At 38.2% G+C, this 14,547-nt stretch overlaps 1 protein-coding gene across 9 annotated transcripts in view; it reads left to right on the top strand.

Annotated features, from left to right (window-relative positions):
• The window catches only part of ROBO2 (roundabout guidance receptor 2), a 435,957-nt gene extending 422,192 nt beyond the window's left edge, over positions 1-13,765 (top strand). For 4 of the 9 annotated variants that reach the window (XM_059872752.1, XM_059872718.1, XM_059872741.1 and 1 more), the window contains 3 exons: positions 4,395-4,658; positions 9,728-9,928; positions 10,905-13,765. In XM_059872752.1, coding sequence (XP_059728735.1) covers positions 4,395-4,658; positions 9,728-9,928; positions 10,905-10,906 — 467 coding nt within the window. In that variant the 3' untranslated portion in view covers positions 10,907-13,765. The remainder of the gene's footprint in view (positions 1-4,394; positions 4,659-9,727; positions 9,929-10,904) is intronic. The other 5 variants (XM_059872788.1, XM_059872779.1, XM_059872763.1 and 2 more) reach the window with 3 other exon arrangements.
• Positions 13,766-14,547: the final 782 nt, after the last annotated feature.

The following is a 14,547-nucleotide window of genomic DNA, read 5'->3' as shown; positions in this document are numbered from 1 at the left end:
CCTGATTTCTGTGAAAAGCATCACTATATATTTTCTCTGTTTTTTCTGATGTCTCAAATCCACTGCCTTATAACTGCTTCCTCTTGGATTTGTCTTGTGAGAATATACTTGGTTTGCCAGTTGTTTTCAAATTCCCAAGTTGGATGAGTCCTGGTATCCTGTGTTCAAGTCTCATCCCATACCGGATGTCTGTCATTTTCAATTTTCATTGCCCAAGAAAGCTCCTGCTTTCTCTGCCCATTCCCATACACATCCTGAGTGCTTCCTCCTTGTTAACTGTAACCATGTGGGACAGTGCAAAAGACCTCAGAAACTGTAATATTTAACACATAGCACACACATCTCAGACTGTGTAAGCATTTGAGAACTCAACTTCATGCTTAGTTTTGACAGCAATCCACACAAATCCCCTAAAACCCTGCTTCTTCATTTCCTTCAGCTGCAGGTCAGAAGCCTCTAGAGACTGACTCTAGATGGAGTCTTCACATTTGTCTTGCTGTACAACTTGTTTTTTCACTTCCACATCCTGAAAGACTATGGAGACAACAGCAAATCCGCAGAGGAAGAATATGTTATAAATCCCTCTGATGGTCAAAACTTTCATTCTGACCTTACAATCCACCTGAAACAAAAATGAAAAAAAAAAACCCAAACAAACAAAAACCTGGTTTTAGTGTTAGTTGTCAAGGAATAATTTGTTTTCCTGGCAACAATATAGTCATGAATAGCAAAACAGTGGATTCTGTCATACAGTTTGCAGCACAGTAACTGTGTGACTGAAGTTAAAAGCCCTTCCTTAAATGAGTATGATATGCAAAACATAATCAAAGAGGAAGCAGAAGGGAAATATGCTTAGGGTTTGAAAAGGAGAACTGGAACGTAAGACTTATGTTACCATGCCTTGCTACTAACTTCCTACTGTGTGTTAAAAGTAATGTTTAATGTTGAGAAAATACTTACCTTCTGATGCTATAAAGTATTTCAGGGGCTTATTAAATGTCACAGTAATTATCTCTCCTATGAGAAGAAATCACTGACACAGGTAGAAAGGTGTGTCCTTATAGGTTCTTTAGCTCGCTGCTTTTTCCAGTTAATAATGAGAAGCTGTGCCAAACCTTGGCTGCTGCCTGAATCATTTAGCCAATGCTCTGCCTTCTAAAGAAGGGCTGGAGTAATCCCAGACTGAATATCCATCTCCCCCTTATCAGACACTCTGATGTCCTACAGCTCGTCAATCACTATCCCTCCATTACTGAATCAATAAGACCATCACCTCCCCACCAGTGTACTTATGAATTGCCTTGCAGGTTTGATAATCCTGCCATTAGAGGCTTCAAAATGAAAGTCTGGATGACATCCTACTGACCTAGAAAGTTACTAGCTCAGTGCAGGTATTTTCCCTACAACCTGAAGGGGAAATGAGATTTAGATGGAGGTAGGGTGAATCAGTGTTACCACTCTGGGTATCCTCACACTGAAGTCCCTACATTTCTGAGTTCAGAACTTCTCTGAAGGGACTGACATGATGGAATGCTTGGCATGATTGCCTTTATGTGGTAATCTGTCTTCCTGTGAGGATCTGGGACTTCTAACTCAGTGGACATCTGCTATCCCTTTAGCAGGGGTAGGAAAGCCAAGGCAAGGCAAGACTATTCTCAATGTTAGAGGAAGCTCATGACTCCAGATGGAATCTTTCTATCAACCCAGACAAGAGAGCACAAAATACTTAGTTATTTACTAAGGCACAAGATTTACAATGCAGGATGTAAGTTGTAGAGCAAATCAAAAGCCACATTTCCAAATGAAGTTCCCTTCCAGATTCTTTTATCAAAAAGGACAGGTAGGTGTTACTGTGGCTGTCAACCTGAGTAAGGAGGTGAAGAAACAAACAGTTTAGTCAGATGATGTTTGGCTACAATTAATAACTGTTCTTACAGATCTTCTCAGACACATGTTACACAGTTCAATAAGTTTGTACTCAGGCCAGAGCCAGTTAATGTTAATTCCAAGGTGCCTGTAGTTCTAGAATTCTGTGAAGCTTCATTGCAAGATACATTTTATTTTTCTCTTCAACTTATCCATAGGTTTAAAGCACCCAAGGAAATTTACAAACATGGTGTTTCATTTCACTTCTATGCATAAGTCAGTCTTTATGCTTGTTTTGTGGATGGATAAAAGCAATAATCAGGTTAGCAGTAGATCAACACCACAACTCTACGGTAATTCCAGGAGTGCAGCCAGCTCTAGAACATGCAGTATAGTTTAAGTACAAGCCTTCTTTCCTTTTAAGTATCTAATTAATAACAACTATTAGCAATTTCTCTAGTACGGTAATCTGTTTAAACTTCAATGCTGCAATAATTTTAACTTTTTTTTTTTCTGTGTTACTACTTGAAAATTTTGCTTATATTGAACGGTAAATATTTTATCTGGGAAAATTGCACAGTCTGATGTCATGTTATGGCTGTGTTTATTGGATTCAATGCATCTCCACAAAGTGCTTATAAATCACAACTTCAGTGATCTCTATTTCGGATTGCATAAGCAGATGCCAGTGTTGTGGTTCTGTACATTAACTGGTTATGATCGCAATAAAATCAATTATAAGAAATGCCACTTTGGAAGCCAGCACTATAAAGCAATTTTAACATTGGCAAGCTCCCATACCCTCCTGCTTCCACCTACAGTAACTCAAGTGCAGTCATTGTCATGAAGGTCACAGCTATATTCATAACGAAAAATTTCTCAAATAAATTAGTGCTGAACATAAAGCATGCACCAAGCTCTCTGACAGATTATTAAAAGGATGTTCTTGCCACAGGGTGCTTATCTTAATCTGGGCCACAGCACTGCAGCTGTGAGCAAAGGCACAGGAGCATCACTGGGTGCAACTTTTTTCTCTTGAAAACACAAATAACCTGCACATCTCATATAACCTGTAAGAGACAGTGTTGACTGGAATGACATCCCAGCAACTTTGGAAGCATTTCTGCTCCATATGTGAGGTATAAGTATCACCTCTTACAGCAAGGACATGAAAAAAATTCTGTGTGGCATTATATAAAGTATTATATAAATCTGGATTAGAGACTTTGAAATAAACTCCTTCCAAAGGCCTCCTGACCAATTTATAGAATGAATTTCAGTTGCACTAGAGTTATAAACATCAGACTTCCCTGCCGGCAAAACAGAGGTTTACTTTTCCATTCCTATTACTGAGCCAAGTTCAATTCCTTGATAAACCTTCGCAACACAGTAAGGTAGAAAGAACTAGAAAACAGGTCAGACCCAAATCTATTGTAAACTAACACAGGTTTTTGTGAAGTTAGTGTGGCTGCAGAGATTTACTTGGGCTATCTATTGCTCCAAAACAGAATTATCAAAAAATTGTTCCTTGTAAAAAATGTGTATAGAATATAGAAGAATTTTCATTATGATACTAAAGGTGCTTCTATTTTCTGTTTTTATTTTTTTCTTTTAAATAATCTGGACTATTGAGTCTATTATATCATTTACATGAAAAAGTTGCATTTAGAATTAGAATTATCCTGAGTCTAATTACCTTGGGTCATGGGCTAATAAAAAAAGTGCACTTTTTGCTCCCACAAATGTGTTTAGAAGGTTGACCTTCAATTCTAGAAGCATCTTAGTAGTCCAAATCACAAACTTGAAAAGGACAGAAGTTGTTAGAGACCAGGCAAGAGTCTTTCTGTTAGCTGAAATTGTGTTTTAATTGGTTATATTTGCAGGACTGCTGAACTTAGGAGTGGCCATCCTCTATTCTCTGAAGAGTCTAGCTCTTCATTTCATTGACTGAAATGCTCACCCATTTCTTGGTGGTTCCATTTGAAACACACTGGTCAGAGACGTGCTGGTGCTTTTTCAATGACAATAGGTTTCACAGTTAATTTTTTCCCAATCTTTGTGGTATTTTCTTCATTTTAATGAAGTTCTATGTTAGATTTTGAGTTTTCACCTCGAGCTGAAAGTGTAGCCCAAAACCAGGATGAAGCAAGCCCCAGTAGGGTGGAGGGAAATTGTCAACTGGCACAGACGGATCAGTTTTCCACTACCTTTCTTAATTCCTGGTTGTTACTGAACAAAACAGCTGGAGTACACCTCACAGAATATAAGTCCCATGCTTGGAAGTGTAAATCAGGGCTTAGAGCCTATGGATTTTTATGGAAGTTAGAAAGAGGTAGAAACACAGCAACCAGAATAAAGAGCTAGCAGAAATTGAAACCCTTTTCTGATTAACATGAAATTTCCTCCTTTTAAAACCAATTTGGTGGCTCGTACCATTTGCAAGGCACTTTTCAGTGTCAAAAGCAGACCTTCTGTTTCAGTTGAAAGAAAAAAAATCAGTTCACCTGAATGTTATTCACGTTTTTTAGATCTTCCACCACCACCCGACCCGCCCCCCGGTCAGGGTTTAAGGCAGCCCATAGTGCCCGGCCAGCGCGGAGGCTCTGCCGAGAGGAAGGGGAGCTCTCTGGAGAGGCAGCACGCAGCAGCCAACGTAGATGACACAAAGAGCTCCCTGGACCGGCCCGCTAGGACATCACTAGAGTGGCAGCGGCAAGCCCAGGAGTGGATAAGCTCTACAGACCGCCAAGAGGATTTCAGGAAAGCCCAACACAAACAAGCCTTCGGATCAGGTGTGTGCGCGCTGCACCAGCCGAGGCAAGGCAGGGGCTGTGTCGGAACCCAGGACATCTCTCTGGCTGTCCTGGATGGCTTGAGCCCCTGCCAGGGGGCTCAGAGACCTCAGCACAGAGCCCAAGCCCCCTGTGACATTGAATTTGACCCACGGAGCAAGTTACCACCTTTATATCAAGAATTACAAGTCAAGAGAGTTTAAGTAGAATGATAGTTTGTCACAGGGTGAAAAGGAGACTTTTGGGGTTTTTAGAATAGGGACTCAGGGTCCTAAGATGGAGGAATTTGGGCATGTTTTGTCCTCCTTTCTCCTTCTTCCTAGCCTCCATGTTCTGGGTCATGCTGGCCCTTTTGGATTGGTTTAAGGTAGGAACACACTGTCTAACATAGGTGATAGGTGTTGGGAAAGTATTGTAAATAATGTGCACGTAGTTTTTAGTATAAAAGACAACACCACTTCTGGGGGTGGTCAGTGTGCCTCTGACTGACCTGCTGAACGGACCTCAGCAAGCCAGGGAAAGAATGCTACAGATAAGAAATTATAAACAACCTTGAAAACCACAGCCGAGGAATCCTGACTCCTCCTTCGACTGTCGGGCTGGGAAAAGAGACTTGTACGTAACTCAGGGTCACTCTGACCAGCAGAGATTCCAAGAGGGCTGCTCCACCCCTCTGACTTGCAGGACTCTAGGATCACCTCACACCTTTCTGGGAGAGCTCTGGCGAGGGTCAGGCTGGAAAATAAGGAAAGGCAAAGTGAAACGAGAGCTTGTGATCCAGCTGTCTTCCCTCCTGCAACAATGAAATCTCACTAGCGCCTGACTCGGTGCGCTCTTTGCAGTGTTTTGGAAATTAATAATGTTCTCAAGCATAGTGATGGGAAAATAGGAACAATTCTGGGCCAGCAGGGAAGGAGAGAGATTTTTAGAGTATCTTTTGTTAGATGTATTTATTTATACATATAGGGCCATACTTTCCAGTTCTTTCAACCTGCTTCCAAGTTGGCAGCAGTTTTTACATGTCTGCAAGAAGGCTGATCCTTCTGAGCTACTGACATTTCTTTCAGCTGCATTAGAAACCCTCTCTTCTCTTTATTCCAGGCTATAACAAAGTAGCCCAGCAAGGGCTCTTCATCTCTTAAACCCAGCAAGATGACAGCACAGGTTTTCACTTTCATACAGGACCTGCACCTTGCCCCAAGCTGACTTTAGCACCTAAATGGATTTCAAGTCAGCACAAATGTGCACAGGAGGTGATGCTGGGCTGGAGTTGGATTTCTACAGTATTCAGAGTTTCCCTCTCTCAGCCTGACCTCAAGTAAAAGCTGTTCTTTTATCCTAGGGTGTTTTCTTTAACCCATTAATCACCTCATCCCAGTGCAGTGCTGATTAGAGTGATACAAGAGGACAAATAAGATTTAAACAAAAAATGATACTGTGTGTGAAGTTTTATTGTAGGGTTACACTGTTTCTTCTCTTATGTATGTAGTTCCCACAGTCACACTAGAGGTACTCTTATCATCCATATTTTTCTTGATTTTATTCACTCTTAAAGCTCCTTGTTAATCTAACACACTAGTGCCATTGACATACTATAAAAAGAAGAGCAGTGTGCAGACAAATCTGACATGGCAACAGGATTTACTGAATAAAGTCCTCCTAGGGAAAACACTGCTACCTGTATCTAAAATTTAAATATTTTAAATACAATTTATATTTAAAAAAATAAAAATAATGGTACTGTTAAAACCCCCTAATTTGTTGGCTGCGTAAACAAGTGAGTGGCTGTTCATGTTCTGAAATCACCATGTGAAGTCACAGTTTAAAAATAGTGTGTGAAATTCATGCTTCTTGGTGAAATGGCAATTTTAATTGCAGTTTATAAGATGTACAAACACATAGAAAATAGCCCAAATGTACCTTGCACTTCTCATTCCCTTGGAAATTATTATTAAGGATGCTTCTCTGACCTGCTTAGAAAGAAGTCCCTTCTTTTTCCTCTGTATCACAAGTGTGTAAATAGAATTTGTCATTTATTCTGAGATGCAGAGCTTATGCAGTAGTAAAATTCCCATCCTGCAGGGCATTTATCTGCCCATAAACAAAGAGAACTTGATCTTGACACTTCCAGTGTTCAAAACTGAAGTGGTTACAGGTATCCTGTTCTTGTCAAATTCAGGATGCAAAGAGCAAGTGCATATCCTTTATGCATAAAAAAGGATGCCTCTAGGAGATGCTATGAGTTTTTCCTGGTGTGAGGAGTTCACAAAGTTTGTGCACAAGGTGGGCCAGGGCTTCATATCTCTCTCTCTGCATTCTCATCCCAGCCTCTTTCACTGCAGCTTTCCTGCTCTGCACTCTTGTCTCTGGTAGATTTTAAAAAGGGTACTCTTGTGCGTGACATTGGTTTATATCACTGAATTTGGGTGTTTTAATAATATTATTTGTGCTTCTTCCCTTTTCCTTTTTTAATGGCATAGTTCTTTGGAAATCCATTCTGTCCCACTTTTCAATGCATTTCCAAAAAAGAGTTGTTAGTATTACTTAACAGCTTCCAGAAAATAGATAATTTGCAAGTTATGGGGTTTCATTCAGATGTTACCAAGCTGTGAGGGAAATTTTGAAAGCAAGACCTTTAGTTTGAAGTTGAATAGAATAAAAATACCTAAGTCTGGGATCTCTGTTTCCACTGGTTGCTTTCAGTGTAAGCAAGATCACTGAGTTCCTGGCAGTGGCCTCATTGTAGAATTGGAGTTAAAGCACATCAAATATGACATTCTCAGCTTACCCCCAACAAAGTGGTACTAGATCAGGTAAACAACAATTTTGATAGCAGGAAAAGCCTTTTGGTTATTTTCTGAGGTATAGAAGCATTGTTATACACACATCCTGATTTCCCAGGGGCTAGAATTATATCTTCAAATTAATGGCTCAGTATTTCAAAGAAAAAGGCACCAGCAAAACCTCTCCATATTCTTTGCAGGCCTGGACATGGGGCACTCTTTGGAGAGTTTAATAAATGTGAGCCCATTCTCAGGACTGGAGACAACTACTTTTCATGTGCTAGAATGTTGTGTAAAACTTAGCCTTTGTTTATGTCACAATTCCTTATTTTATGGATTATGTTTATTTCTGAGGGCACAGCAGATAATTTAACATACCATATGCTCTATAATGATAATGCACTTTATATTTATTCATGGTTGTTTTTCCTCAATATTTCATTGAACCCGAAGGAGGCCTTATCCTGAGTCCACAAGCTAGACAAACAAATCAATTGACTATATATGTCATCTTCCAACTCTTTTGCTATGCTAGTGACTTTTGTTTTCATCCTTTAAAAATGTATCCAGCTTTCTGCTAAACTGATTTATGCCACTTGCTTTATTGCTGCCTTAATGCGAACTGTTCCATATTTTAGCCAGCCTTTGGAAACTAGGTTTGCTTCTGACTCTATTGTTAGGTCTTGATATATAAAAAAACAAGTGACATAATTTAGGAGAGACCATGGCTGTTAAATGCCATTTTACAGAGTCTTTCAAGCATTCCTTTTTTTTTTCAGCAAGGACAGCACACAGTCATAGCACAAAACACTGATAATGCCCTTACATCCTGCAGCACAAATGTTCTGGTCCCTTGGCAGAACCAGAGGGAGATACTTTGGCAGGGAAAGAAGAGAGCTGCCTGTCCTCTTCTGCAACAGATTTACCTTAAAAACAGGCTCAGTTCAGCAGCGGCTCACGTGGGGAATCCCCACATCCTACTCTCTTGTGGCAAATAACAAAATTCTGCGTTTCTTCCACAAATTTGTTCTCATTTAGCACTTCTCTAAGTTAATTATGCCTCTGCTGCAGTCTTTGCAAAGGCTTCAAGCTTGTGAATAAAAGCATTTTTATCTCCTCTTTCTTTCCAACCATCCCCACCTACTTTTCTTTCTGTGTTCCTGCCCTCTGTCAAAGAAAGTCCATTTCTCCTCAAAAGAGTGTTTAAGAGTGAAGACAATTGGAAAACCAAAATAAAGAAAACCCTTTGGACCAAAATTCACTTTGAAAAAAGGCAAGATTCAAGCATAGAAATCCCACTGATTTCAGAAGGGACAATGCTGTGTTTGAGGTTAGGCATATATACTCATATTCTTTCTTGACTCAAACTATATTTAGCAAGATCTCTTTCTTCAGCTTCTGAGAGGGCAAAAGTGGATCATACACAGCAAAGAAATAAAATAGTGCTTCTATTTCTGTGTTAAATCAGTTCTGCTGTTATGCTTCTTAGATTTGGATTATTACAACAATATCTCCAGGAAACTCTAATCAGAAGTGATGTCTTGTTTTACTTCATGCCATATGAAGACATACAGTCTTATGCCTTATTGCCATTAATCCGGCTTTTGAAAGCAGTTCATTATTACAGGTCTTCACAGAAAAAGAATCCAAGTGAGCAAAAGTAAGCCTTTTGCTCATAATGGAATGTGAATCAAGCTGCAGGATTATTTCTCCACCCCAAATATTGCAAATGCAATGTATAATATAATATTTTCCAATGTAATTCAACACCAGTTAAATAAAAATTGTCAGTGTACTTTGCGTCGCTAGAAATTACTGAGTTGCCAGAAGCTAATTAAATTAGCTGATATTGTCATTCTTTATCTAAACTGATTGAGGTAATGTTGCCATAATCTAAGCTAAAAAAAAGAAAAAAGCACATTTATGTAGGCTTGAAGCAAAAATCTAATCATAGCTTCATTGTTTTGGAAATTGCGTGTTCACCTATTTTTATTAATGTATCTATGATTCATGATCTCTTATTCATAATGAATCTAGACTTCTTATAATTAATACAAACTGACTTAGGAGTTCACAAGGAAGGAAGATTTAAATTTTAATTCATACTGGCTTCTCTGTCCCTGGGATAAAGCTCTTAGTTGTTTATTTTCTTATGTAAAATTGTTATGCTATAAAGCAAGAGAAAAGACAGATATGAATGAATATGACATGCATAAATGAATAGCTTGTTTATTCCTACTTCTAGGACTCCATTGGTATTTATTTTGCTTTGTTTTGCTTTTCTAGAAGAGGCGCTCGTACCATATAGTAAACCCAACTTCCCATCCCCTGGTGGCCACAGCTCTTCAGGAACATCTTCTTCTAAAGGATCAACTGGACCCAGAAAAGGTGAAGTCTTGCGAGGAGGTCACCAACGCAATGCCAGTGACCTTCTCGATATAGGCTATGTGGGATCAAACAGTCAAGGACAGTTTACTGGTGAATTATGTAAGTTTACCTTCAGCTCCAGTTAAAACTCTGAAGTAGATAAAAGAAAAAAATTAAAAATCTCTTGTGAAGGGAGTAGGAAGTTGTGTGTGATAATCAGATGAAGCGTTGTCCAGGACTTATTGCCTTCTGAGGTATTGCATGTGATGGCAAACAAATGTCGTCCTTCTGTTCCTTGCTTTGGGCCAGTTCAAATCTGTGTAAGCCATGCCAAAGTGATCTACATGGTACATCTCTCTGTGTGTAATGCTAGTGAAGCATGGGGAAAATTGAGAAGGAATTCTAGTAACTTGGAATTTTTTTTTGGCAAAGTGTAGTGTGCTTGTCTTGGAAATGCCAATGACAGATTTCCTCAGCCTTCTCCCTAATTTACTGTTGCTTGATGGAGGTCCTCTTTTCTTGATTGTGTACCCCAGTTTATCAGTTTTATATCTCTACTTCTTTCCTCAGCATCCCAGGACAGGGAAATTGTTTTCCAAATTTGTTTTCTATTATCACTCAATATCTGTTAAACTTTGTATGAAACCATGTTGATGCTATTGTACATGCTGGCAGCACCAGCTGCCCAAGGGCTTGACTCTGTTTTTTGAAAAAGATCATCAAAACCCCAGCATACTCGGGCATACTGGTGTGTTTAATAAACTTATTAATGGTCATAAAAGCAGTGGAGCTGCTGGCATGTCTGCCTCCTCTTGCTGCAGCCAAACCCTCAGCAGCTCCTGGCAGTTACTGCCCCGTAGCTGTAAGGGAGCTAATGGTGACCCAGGAGCCCTGAAATGTGCAGTCTCAGATATGGTGTTGGTAAGTGCTAAATTTTAGCATCCCTCGCTTTTCATCTTAGATGTAATTAACCCTGTTCTCACAACCTATTGAATATTCATCCTGTGCTGCAGTAATATTGCCATAGGCTTTATTTTGTGGGTTTTTTTTTCTCCTTATTACAACTTCTTTCTCTCTCTTTTGTTTCTCTCTATAGAGTAGTTGAGAAGACACATTGCAAGCTGCTCTGATGGACCACCAGGTCTGAACTCATGGAAGTGATGACACTAAACAGTGCAATGAACATTTTCTTTATTTATGTACTATTAAAAGAACTGTAAATGCAATGTAAAGACACACAGCCACACATATCCCACAGATACTTTACTTGTGTTCTTCTCTTTAATACACCATCCACCTTAAACTATTCCTTGTCAGGAGTATATAAAAAAAAGAAAGAAAAAAAAACCACCCTCCAGGATTAAAAGGATTTCCTTCTGTATATAATTTCTTTTGTTGCATTGCTATGCAAGCTCACCTTCTTTTTAGCTATGTTCATATTCATGTCTGTTTTTACTGGTCTGTTGTACTATATGTGAATTAATAGGCTGTGGTGCCATATATTAACTTTTAATTGTGTAACTTTTATGTTTAAAGTTTGCACTGCAATTTTATTTGGTGATAAGCACAAAACTCTACTCCTCATGACATGAAGAAAAAAGAGACTGAATGTGTGAAGAAGGTTTACATCCTTTAAACTACTTTGGATAATGCTAGATGTAAAGGAGTATGTTAGGTGGTTTTCCATTGGGGTGTAGAAATGAGAAAGTGACAGGCAAAACTGATGTCAGTGAAGACATTAGAGACAGATTTAAACCTTTTAAAAGCAAGCAACATAGTTGCTCTTCCTATTTAAGAAGGGGTCAGAAGTTGGAAGTGTGAGATTAAAGAGTGAAAATGAAAACTAAAGGTAGCATGAGACGGCCTAGACCCTTTCACTAGAGTGATACCCTTAGTATCTGCTATTAGCCATCCCATGCCACTAAGGGGAAGAAAAACAAACCTTGCTACAAATAAAAGAACTTAAGGTGTTTCACTAAAGCTGTTTTTATTTTGCAGTTTTAAAAGAATTATTACCATTCATTTTACCAGCCCAAAACATAGGACAGAGATTTTTCAGGAGATATAAACCACATAAATACAAGGAATACCTAGTAAGAAGATAAGAATGCAATTTATTACTAAGACATATTCAGGCTGCTTCCAAAAAACTGAAATGTCAGAGTATCTTATTTTATCTTTCCAATACATGTACAGTATGATAGAGGATAAAGCTGCACCACTGAAATTCATGACATTAATTGTTTTGATGCAGTCTACACAAACCTTTCTGTTCCATACCTGAAGCCTGTAAGAGCTGGAGTTGGATCCACTAAATTTGTAGTAAAATGTTCAGTTTTTGGAAGGAAAGCAATGGTCAAATTATTTTTGACTTGCAGTAAGTATATTTCTGGCAATACAATACATCCAAAAAGTTGGATATAAGCAAAGGAAATCTTTGACCTGTGTTTTAGGGAGTGGCTTCAAACTCTACTATGACGAGGAAATAACGCATGTTTATACACTTTTTGAATAAACCAGACTCTGTAAGTGGACATTAATGACAGCATCCTGTCTCTTCATTAAGTTTCATGACTTTGTCCAAGTCTTCTTTACCTCTCAAATCTCAAAGAATAAATTCTCAAGCTTTTCTTAGAATATTGTGTGTGGCTAACCCACCCATTACTTTGATGCTTAATTTAAATATTGCATCTTACAGCTTATTTCTGTTAGTTATCTGACCATGACCACAAGTTTCCATTGAATACCCTTTTCATATAACCAGTCTATGTTGTTTTATATTTTGCCTTGGAGCTCACCAGTATTAAGAACACTTTTTGTCATGGCAGAATTTTAGAAAAGTAAATTACGATGCTAAATATGTGTTGCTTTTCATTTCATTAACTTGTTCCATGATAAGATAAAACACGACAGCCATCAGCTATAACTCAGCACTATGGAATATTGAAAAATGCTAGTTAGCTCCCTTAAGGTCAAGATGTGTTATTTAGCAAGTTGAAAACAAAAAAAAAAAAGGTTGAGGAAAAAAAGTAGGAATTTATTTACGTATGTGACCAATGAGTATATGCCATTTTCCTGCTTGTTAGAACACTATAGTTAAAAACATAACTTAAGGATGTGCAAAAATGTTCAAGTGAGATAAAGAATGCAGCATAATTACATGTGCATGGTCTTTATTTTGGTATATACCATATGAAGAGAAGACTATTCAGAGTACAATTCAAATTTAATTCTCTGGAAAATGTTTAACTCAGCCACCGATAGTTGTTTTTTCCCCATTTAATTCAAAAGCTTGTGCTGAGCTTTGGTGGAACACCTTACTCACTCTGTTCTATTCAAAATTCAGTATCTTTAGAGGTTGATAAAGCCATTCCAATTACTTTCAAATATGTGTTTTATCTCTTCCACTGGAAAGTAAATGTGTGTCAGTATTAAAGCTGTTCAGTACCATGATATTCACTAACTTGTCCATCTGCTTCTGTACATTTTGTTCATTAATAATTTGCTTACAATATCACATAAGGTGTTGTTGTGTATGGCAAAGTGTCTCCATTATCTTACAGGTGATGTCTCTTCTTTTTTTTTTTCTCTCTCTTTTCTATACAGTGTACTTCCAATGAACCACAGTACATATTTTTTAAAATGCCATTTAATTTACTATTTTAAAAGAAGTATTCTTCTTTTTTAAAAAAAAATGAAAACATTTATTGTGAATAATGTGTTTAAAGAAAAGGGATGTTGTGGCAGCACTTAGAATTGTTTATTAATTTGCTTTTTTTAAAAAACTGTTTATTGGCTACAGTTTGTTCACGAAAAAGTATGACCTCTTAATGTGTTTCATTGGTATTGTTAGTGCAGCAAAGTTTAATTGGCATAAGAAGTTGGTTAATAGTACTGTTGAAGTGTGTATTGTATATTTACTGGGGAAAAATAAAACATATTCACATTTCAAATCTATGTTAAAAGACCTTGAGTAAGGAGTCAATATGTGAAAACCCAAACAGGGAAAATCAGGCAATAATAACATAGACTGAGCTATAATCATCACTGTCCACTTACAGGTGACAAGGAACATTTTATACATTTTTTTTTTAACCAAGCTATGAGCCAGTGGTAAACATTGCCTGTCCTAGGGGTTTCTGTTTAATGTCCTGTCTCTCCTGGAACAGTTGTACCACTGTAATTACACTGATACAGCTATTCCAGTGAATATTCTGCTTGTAGCTGTGTTCTCTCAGTGTGGGGCTAGCACTGAGGAGGCACACCTGGCTCTGCCTAAAGCCCACAGAGCAGTGGATGTGTAAAACCTGGTCTGAACCCTCAGACCTGGGGTTTGGTACTGGTGGAGCTACTGCCAACCCAGTACAGAATACCCCAAAATGTATGGATAGGTCAATTTTTCTTGATCTTTGTGCTGAATACATGCTCAATTTTAAATGCAGGAGGGCTGAAGGACCAAATAATGAATTGTTCCATGTGCTTCAGTGGTGTATTGCTGTATGGGCAGCCATTTCAGTGATGCAAGGAACAGACATTTCCTTTTTGATGTTCCTTTTTTAATTTTTCCTTTATTTCTCAAGTACATACCCAAGTCAGTAATCCTTTAGAAAACCTTTTGGTTGTCACCTGAAATGCAACAGAAACACCATTCCTTGGGAAAAGTACTAAAGATAAGGTGCATGGAATGTGTTTAAGTATATTAATTTAACTGTACAACAGTGCAAAAGGAAGACATGACT

The sequence above is a fragment of the Haemorhous mexicanus genome, chromosome 2 (genome assembly GCF_027477595.1).
Source record: "Haemorhous mexicanus isolate bHaeMex1 chromosome 2, bHaeMex1.pri, whole genome shotgun sequence".
NCBI classification, from domain to species: domain Eukaryota; kingdom Metazoa; phylum Chordata; class Aves; order Passeriformes; family Fringillidae; genus Haemorhous; species Haemorhous mexicanus.
The sequence above is the reverse complement of the archived record's forward strand: the minus strand, read 5'-3'. Positions and strand labels throughout refer to the sequence as shown.